Raw genomic sequence first — 9955 nt, forward strand, 5'->3', positions numbered from 1 at the left:
TTGAATATTTTCATTTGTCGAATGTTTAATTACGGTCTGGCAATTTGCCTTAAGGCACAATAACACCCACTAGATAATATAATTATCATTCATGATATTGTGGTGATGAGTAACATTCTTCTTTAAGCTATTCTGATGCTCGAACTGTTGCAACTTCTTAGGCGTAATTTTTATTTTAACTATTTTTAAATAATTTTTTATATTTAACTTTTTTTTAATAAGTAAATAGTTGCCCTTGTATACAATGTCCCTTTTCGGCCGACTATTGTATTGTATTCATGGGCCCAACATGCCCTTGTAGTATACAATATCCCTTTTCGGCCGACTATTGTAAATTCATCAAATTTATTGAATGTCCTTTACTGGACAGTTGTAAATAAAAGAGATAATAAAAAAAATAAAAAAACATTTAGAGCTACGAAAGCTGCTTATAAATAATTGTAAGGAGCTCAGTTGAAGATATACCCCTTATCAACTTTAATTCAAGTGGCAAGGCCCTTTTTTGGACTCATGGTTATAAAAGTAAATATTTGTAGATGTACAAAAAGCCTCAAAAATTATTTATGTAGGTTGATTGTTACTAGACAATTATTATTTCATATAAATGAAATGGCTGACTATAAAATAATTTACTATTATAAAAAAATATTCTAGACAGGAAGATCATTGTTACAACTAACTTAATATTTTTCTAGAAACTCTTACTCGCCCAATGCTATCTCAAAACACACCTATGTCAGGTCACTCGAAAGTCAGAGTACCTACTTTCTTTATACTTGTTATAATGGGGGTACCGCAGTATGTAATTTACTTGAATTCCCTGATTGATTGAAAAAACATAAATGACTGAATTTTGCATAAGTATAAAATATAAATCAACCTTTACTACTGCTGCGGAATGTTTTCTCTTCAGAACTTGCACCTCGCCCTGAGATTCGGCTAATTTGAGTTGTATCTTTTCTAATGATTCAGTTTTACTCGCCAGATGTCTGACTAGAACATCACGCTCATTTTTATATTTAGTTTGCTCGCTAAGCAGATCTTTTTGCAGAGCTGTCATCTTCTGTGTTTGTTCATTTAATGCTAATTTCAACATATCTTTCTCAGTGCAATGACCTAATACCTAAATAAAAAATAATGGATCAAATTACAATCACAATGCAAACTTTCTAGTTTATATATATATATATATATATATATATATATATATATATATATATATATATATATATTTTATATAATATATATATATATAAATTTTAACTTTATACGTAATTTGAATTTTATGAATCAATCAATTCAATTTTGTGCTTTAGAAAAATTTTAGTACTACATATAAACATTATATATTAATTATTTAAATAATTTTATTTTATTTTTTTAATTATTATTTGGTATTTTATAAAATACAAAAATAAACCAGCTGTAAGTGGCATTGAAACGATTATAGTGCCCCTATACAAACTGTTATGTTATAACAGCGCGGCTCATTATTCAAACTTTTATAATTTATAATAATAATTTTATAATTCAACCACTTTACGTAGGTGAGTATTTTGGGGTGTGTGTTTAGACCATAAACTATTATCTCCGTTATAAATTTCATTAAAAAATCGAAAAAAAAATGTTTTTCAACATTTAATTAAGAAGTAACGACCCGATCGACATATACTAAGCAGCTGTCTTCCCAAATGATATCTTTAGACTAGTTTTTGAATTTCTAAAATCGGTTCTGATATTTTTACGAGAACGTGAACAAAAAAGTTTGCACTACCTTGGTTATTCTAAAAAAATAGACTCGGTCGATCGTCTCTAAATCAACAAAAATGTATACCCGTATAAAGGCATCTTTCAGCTATATTTTTAAAATAATTACAAGTAAAAATATTTAATATAGAAAAAGTAACAGCCGATCTGCGGAGGAAAAATCTTCGGTTAATCACTAGAAAATATATTTAAGAAGATCCTGTCAAAATGTAAGGCTAATCGGATTAGCTGTTTTCTAATTATATTGGTCACCGATTTTGAAAACACCATTTCGAGAAAAACGCGTTTAAAGTTTGAAAAGCAATTGCATGGTATAAAAAAACTGTTTTTTCATTTTCCATGGTGTCACCTATTGCAGGGCCATATGAAGGAGCCTCCACCGATTCGCAACTTCTAATAACTCGAGCTGGTGTTGTCTGCGAGCCATTCTTTCATCTCGGGTGCTCTCTAAAATTATCTCGCGCTGTTTATCTTCTTTTTGGGCATTTGAATGCGTATTGAGCCCAAATTGTAATTTATATTGCCTTCATATAATTCAGTAGTGATTCCATTATTTCATTAAATATGCCGTTGGTTATGTATGCAGCGTTTTTCACAGTTTTCGAACCGGTCGAAAAAAATTTCACATTTTACATATTCAGAAATTGATTTAAACACTGTTATAAAATTTAGAATACTAATTCGACTAAACAGTCAAAAATGTTTGTGAATTGTTGTCAAAAATTACATGTAAATAAGTCTTCCTGTTATTTTTTATATATTTTTGCTGGATCACTAACTACTTTCTTCGGTCTCAGCCGTGTTTTCCTTTTCAAATTTGCGTGTAACTTGCGAAAATATTCACTAGAATGATATAACTTTTTTGTGTGTATTCTTAAATTTATATACATTGAGAAAAAAATAAAAAAAATAAATTTTTAGAAAATCCTAAGTGTATATAACCCCTTAAAGTAATTAAAAGTTTGAACATTTTTTTTTTTGAAATGGCTTTTAAATTTTTGAAATCGGTTCAACCGTTTTTGATGCTACATCGACAAAAGGTCAAAATCGGCTCACTTACATACACACACACATACTTTTACCAAGTATAATCTCAAACGATTAAGAATGACTTGAAACAATCGTGAAAATATAAATTAGCAATTTGGAATTTTTATGAAAACAAACTTTTCTTCTAGGATGTTAACAATGTAAAATCAATTCAATTAAAATTATTACATTTATAAAATACAAAATCAAATATCCAATCTGCAAAATGTAGAGATAAAAAAAATTTCTTACCATAGCCTCTAAAGATGAAAATTTTGATTGAAGTGCAACATTTTTTCTGTTACTGATTTTGTAAATTGTAACATTTCATCTTCTTTCTTACGACTTTCTGCTAATTCAGTTGTTAATTCTTCATATAGCGTTTTAAACTTTTCAATTTCTTGTTCATTATTCAAGATAGTAGTCTGCGCTCTAAAGAAATTTAAGAATTGATTTTTAGTATTGAATTTGAAACACAAGGAATATATATATTTGTATTACTTACTCAAATATTTGCTTATGTGCAATTTCTAACTCTTTGCTTCTAGTTTCTTGATAATTAAGTTCCTTTTGTTCTATTTCTAATTCCAATTCAGTAATCTGTTTCAATGAAAAAAATGTGGTTAGTAAAAAAAAAAAATCAGATTTATATTTTCCAACTTACTCTTTGAGTTAGTTCAGCAATACTCTTTTTAGCATTTTCATTATCAGAAGTAACTTGAGCAAGTTGTGATTGCAATTCATTGCATTTACTATTGAGATCATTATTTTTGTGTCTTTCTAAAATTAATTGAGCCTGAGATTCTGTTAGAAGTTTTCCTATAAAATTTGTGCAAAAATTAGTTCTTGAAACAACAAATATTAAATATTCGTTATAATTAATATTATAAATTATTCTCAGTTGTTCACTACTGACCTACTGAGACTAATTTTTGTGAGTCTTGAGAAGCTTGTTCATTACTTTGTATATTTTCCTGTAGTTTATCTAACTGGGCACGTAATTGGCCACAATTTTTTTCGACAGCCTGCATAAAAAATAATATCAAGTTAATTAATAATAGTAATATAACAATAAATACATAAAACATGATTAATTAATTTGATCTTTAAACTTACTACTCGAGATTCGACTTCTTGTTTATAGCTATTTAATGCAGCTTTTAATTTATTCTGTAAAATTCCACATTCTAATTTAATTTGTTCCTTTTCCTTGTTTGCATTTAGTAACTCATGTGTCTGGAAAATAAGATATTTAAATATTTAATCCACAACTTGAATAAATTCTTTAATAATTTTCTTGTTTTTTTCTTCAACATTTTATTTTTCAAGGTATAATTTTTTTCTGTTATTTTATTTTCATATGATTTGTTTCTTGTATAAATTTTTCTATGCCCAATTATTTCTGTATAATGTTTCAATATTAAATATTTTATATTGAATTTACATACATAATATTCAGCATTCTAAATTATTCAGTTTTCTTATGTACAGTGGTATCCCGACACACAAGTTTAATTTGTTCTGTAACTAAGCTCATATGTCGATTCGTTCATATCTCAAAATAATTTTTCCCATAGAAAAACATTAAAATGCCATTAATTCGTTCCATTACTGTATTTATTGTTAAGTTTTTTTAATTATTAAATATAAATTTACTATTTACTGTTATAATTATTGTTTCTTCCTTTCCATTCAAAATGAGTTGGTCTCATACTCAAACTGTTTCAACTTTTTTGACATTTTTATCCACAATCTTTTAGAGCTTAGAAAACTGCTTATAAATTATTGTAAGGCCATCAGCTGGAATTCTATCCTTTATCAACCATGAGGAAGTGTTACGCTCGTACATTCTCATCATCCTCATATTTAACTTCATGAAGGAGAAGTTTGTTTTCATCAAAAAAATCGATTCGCTATTTTTATTTTTTCTCGACGTTTTAAACCAATCTGAATCGAATGAGACCAAATTTGTGAAAAATATGTGTGTATGTGAACAGATTTTTTGCCGTAAATCGACGTTTTCTCAAAAACGGCTGGACCGATTTTAAAAATTTAAAAGCCATTCGATGTATCTCGATGAGGACTATCGAGTTTTGCACTACGATCGGTTGAGCCGTTTCTTTGTAAATCGCAGAAAAGTGAAAGATTTTTCATCCACCGAGCCGTTTTCTTGTAATTAACTGTTGAAAAAAAAAAATTTAAGCCGATTTTTATGGAACTTTTTTGGCGATATATATCATGGTCTTATAGAACTTACTGAAATATTACGGCCTTACGACAAGTAGTTTAATTTAAAAAATTTATCAAAGCTTGAGAAAATGAGTAGTTTTTTTGACGTTTGTTAAAATTAAAATTAGATTTACTTGGTATAATGATAGAGTACCTGATCTTAATAAACATACTAAACCATTAAAGTCCTACGAAAACTGGTTCAATTATAAAAATTGTTGATTTTTGAAAATTCGCATTCAGAAAATACTTCGAGTTAACGGCTTCATTCGTTTTCAATTATGTGTAACAAATCCACTCGTAATACTTTTAATCACTCATGAATTAATTTATTTTTATTCATTAAGTCGATTATTTACACATATCGAGAAGTTCATGTAACTTACCTCAAAGCAAAATATTAATACCAACTAGTTTCCAATAATTTCATACTTTAATTCAAAAGACATGATCATTTTTTTGTTTGGACCCACGGTTATAAAAGTAAATATTTTGTAAATGTACAAAAACGAGAACTCAACATATATAACTATACAATAAAAATTGATATATTGGCATGGGTAAGTCGCTACTACACAATTAATATTTGTACATAATTTAAATGAATGACAATAAAAAAAATTGGTATCATAAAACAGTCAAATTATTTCTGTGGCAGGAAAATCATTACTAATCTTTGTTACAACTGACAAAATTTTTCATATTTTCATATTGTCATTAACATTTTTCAAAAAAACTCTTACTTGCTCAAAGCCCGTGTCTCAAATTTTGCTCATATGTGGAAACAACGAATCACTACTTTGGCGGCTCGTATTTCAAAACACTCGTATGTCAGGCCGCTTGTAAGTCGGGGTACCACTGTAAATCTAAATTACAATCCAGCGCATACCTTTGCATCTAACAATGAACAAATTCGAGTCTTTTCATTATAAGTCCGTTTCAATTTCGATTCTAGTATTTCATTTTCCTTCTTTAACTTGTCAATATCTATATTTGATTTTTCACTAACTGCAAATCTAACTACGGCTTCTTCCTTTTCTTTGATAGCTTTCTCTAGTCGTTTCCGCAACTAAAAATAATGCATTAAGTATCAGAAAATGTTAATTCACAAATCGAAATAACCTAACAATTAAATTGCAAATATATAATATAAAAATATAAAATTAAATTATCAAGTCCCGTACATTTGAAATTTTGATATCCATTTCATATTGTTGCTCCTTAAACAGAGCTTCTGCAATAACTGAATCATCCTTTAATTTTTTAATCTCTTTCTTTTGAGTATCCAATTCACTTTCTAACTTCTGGCAATTTTGTATGCATATTGTATGTAAATTCTCGTCTGGTACATCTTCCTTTTCGCCATTTGCAGATTCAATTGATGTACCTTTCTCTAGACATATGTAAAATTATTAGTTTGTTAATAATTGTATGTTTAAAAATTTATGATAATAAAACTTGTAACATGATAAGTTTCACAAATAAAAGTATTTGTTTATTAGTAATAATAAATATCACTTATTAAAATTATTCAGCATCTGATATAACTTGTTAAGCATATATGACTATATAAAACACATATTTAAATTATTAAGAAAAATCTATACAACTATAACTTGTAAACAATGTTTTAACAATATAAATCAACCAAAAAATCCTTTTTGATCAAAATAACAAATTTGATAAGAATAAAAAACAAATAAAAATGGTTTTGCATACAGACTAAATAAATTTAGATTGAACATAATCTAAACAAAGAACTTCGAATGATAATTGAAATAATATTTTAATTAATTCTAAATTATGCTCACTTTTTTTATTACTAAGTAATTGACTTCTGAAACAAGTAAATCTATTATAATAGAAAATAGATATCACTATTGCTTGACACAGGTTGTTCAAAACGTGGAATTAAACCTACGATTTTGTGGTTGAACGACTAGAACTCTGCAAATTTTGCCACTAATTTTCCATTTAAAATTACTAACCATTTTTTGGGTTGATTATTATAATAGAAAGATAGTTGTTATAATATTTGTCTATATAGTTTAAGAAAATATATGTGTAAACTACATTTTTAGATGTAAAATTCAATTATTATTCAATTCAGAAATTCAGAAGTTCCTTCAGTTCTAGAGTAATGTTTGAGATAATTACAGTAAGTACTAAAATTAAGAAATACGAATTGATAGAGTATGCTAGTAAAGTAAGATTAATTTATAAGTTTTTTTTTTTTTAATTAGGATTTCAGAAACACCTGTTTATTTCGATGATGTGCATACTAACCAAACATTAAGTTACGTAATAACAGAACTTTGGAAATACCTTCAGTTAAAACCAAATTTGTTTCACGCGCACTCATGTTCAAAATATCAAAAATAATAAATGAATTTGCTTCTGAGATTGATATCTTTGGCCTGTCGGTGACAAATATGAAAAATCAAGCCAGAAAAATTATCCTTAAATGACTGACTTAAGTAGTGATTTATAGTTAATTAAATGTTTAATTTTATTAGTTTTTATTTGATGTTATATATTTGTAGTTATGTATAGTTATATAATATTAAGTGTTATGTATATATCTAATATGTATATATCAAGCTATCTATGAACTCTTAATACTCAATTTATCTCACATATTATCTTTAGTTTATAATTTGTACTCTTTAAAATGTAATTATATTGTATTATTGCCTTGGGCGTTGAATAAATAAATAAATAAATAATAAATAAATAGATAAATTATTGTTGTATTATCAATTAATTGAATATAATTAAATTGTGTGCAGCGGTTACGGAATTATGTCAGGAGCCCATTTTTAACACAAAATCAAAGACAAACTCAAGGTTTGTCTTTAGGAAAAGCACCGACAATTTCTACAAATGAAAGTCTACAATGTAATACGATGTTCTAAATTTCTTACAATTAAATTATCCATTTTTAACAAATCTTTTACATTTTTCACTTTGATGTAATATAGTACATTTACCTTATGTACTTAATTTATTTTATTAACATTTGATATAATTGAAGAAATAATTGTTAAATGACATGATAAAACTACTAAATATTGACAAGGAAGTTTTTATTCATGGTATCTGTTAATTTTTTTTATTAAATATTTAAGAATTTTTTTCGGGATTCTCTCTAATTTTCAGTATTAAACATTTAATATGTAATTAGAATATAATATATACTTATTAAATAGATAATATTATTTTTTAAAATACTACAGAAAAGGCGCTAGTTATAATCGTATGTGGATATTCGATTTTTTAAACCAAAAGTTTTATGTATTGATCTTTACTTAAACATAAAATGATTCATGATACCTGCATTTTCGTTGTTAATATTTACGGAATGTATTTCAAGCTTCTCCAAACCATTTTCCGACTTAATCAAATCATGTTTGAATGAAGTAGAATTTGTATTTTCAGGAACAGATTGCAATTCCATTGCGGATACAAATGTTACGCAGATTTATTCGCTAAACTTTGATCTTATTCTAATACTAACAGATAAATGTATTTATAATCCATTTTCGAATTTTCACAACAAATACTGATAAAATAAAAATATGAATTTATAAAACATATAAATATGAATAATACATTCCTACGACATCGTCAACAATAACGAACAACTGTCACTGTCACTTGTGCTATGTGACACTTTGTCGTTGACACACAAAGCAGAGATGTCAGGTCAGTGCAGACGTAGAAAATAGAAGCACTGGCGCCCCTGACGGTAGTTTTGTGCAAATAATGGCGCCAAAAAACGAAAAACTAGTAGCGCGCATGGCATCGTGCCTTAAGGCAAATTGCTGGAACTTTCCGTACCAAAAATTATTATTTTTTTAGAAAAGATTTACATTTAAAAAAAAATACTTTGAAAAAAATAGATTTTTGAGAAACTATAAATTTTTGACAAAAATTTACTTTATAGAATAAATAACTTTCTTTCTTTATTTTGAAATATTTTGGAAATTCAGATCTTTTTTTTAAAGCAATCATACTGCTTTAACTGCATAGAGACGAAATATCGGAGCGATAAACATTAATGTTTATCGCTTCGATATTTCCGTACCAATTGGTACGGAACTCATAGAAATGTGAACAAAATTTATTCTTATTATTAAAATCTGTATGAAATATCTGAGAATTTGATGTGCATATGTCTAATGATCATTTTTGACTGCCAAATGGCGTTTTTTTTTTAACTTTTTTTAGAGGATCTTTTTATCGAAATCGCTAGAATTGCCTTCAATACAAGTAAAATGTTATTTGAATTATTAAAATTAAGCGCTCCGTTCTCTTAAAAACTGGGTTACCGTTTGCGGCACTTTTTGCTCCGTATCTTCAAAACGGCTAGACCTGCCTTCACCAAAAACTAATCAGCACGACCCATTATCAATACAAATGGAATGTTTTTTGAATTATTCAAATCGGTTGATCGGTGTTCCCGAAATCGTCGACGAAATTTTGTATCCGCACGCACACACACACGATTCGTGCACACGAGCGTCCGATTTTAATAATTCAAAAAGCATTTTACTTGCATTGACAAGATGAAAAATTGATCAAATTTTTATGAAGGCAGATCTAGCGGTTTCGGAAATCTAATGAAGAAAGTAAAGAAAATGCCATTTGGCGGTTAAAAATGATCATTAGACATATGCACACCAAATTATCAGATATTTTATAGAGATTTTAACAATAAGTATAAATTTTATTTACGTTCCTATGGGTTCCGTACCAATGTTCATCCGTTAGACGGCGACGCGTCGTTTACGCGCTTTGACATTTCGTCTCTATGCAGTTAAAGCAGTACGATTGCTTTGAAAAAAAGTTCAGAATTTCCAAAATATGTCAAAATAAAGAAAACATTTTTTTTTCAATAAATTTTTTTTTTCAAAAAAAGTAATTTTTT

The 9955-nt window shown here is 27.5% G+C and overlaps 1 protein-coding gene across 1 annotated transcript; it reads right to left on the bottom strand.

Annotated features, from left to right (window-relative positions):
* Positions 1-889: 889 nt before the first annotated feature.
* LOC113381096 (kinesin-related protein 4-like) lies at positions 890-8631 on the bottom strand. The gene is made up of 9 exons (XM_026620078.1): positions 8359-8631; positions 6210-6418; positions 5915-6094; positions 3913-4032; positions 3713-3821; positions 3461-3615; positions 3302-3396; positions 3049-3228; positions 890-1123 (listed from the first exon to the last, which is right to left on the bottom strand). Exons 1-8 carry the CDS (start codon positions 8480-8482, stop codon positions 3057-3059), a joined length of 1164 nt encoding a protein of 387 aa, XP_026475863.1. The 5' UTR covers positions 8483-8631; the 3' UTR covers positions 890-1123; positions 3049-3056.
* Between the last annotated feature and the right edge of the window lie 1324 nt (positions 8632-9955).

The sequence above is a fragment of the Ctenocephalides felis genome, unplaced genomic scaffold, assembly GCF_003426905.1.
Source record: "Ctenocephalides felis isolate EL2017-DRISC unplaced genomic scaffold, ASM342690v1 CF-g0.4_SCAFFOLD_02582, whole genome shotgun sequence".
In the NCBI taxonomy this organism is placed as follows: Eukaryota; Metazoa; Arthropoda; class Insecta; order Siphonaptera; family Pulicidae; genus Ctenocephalides; species Ctenocephalides felis.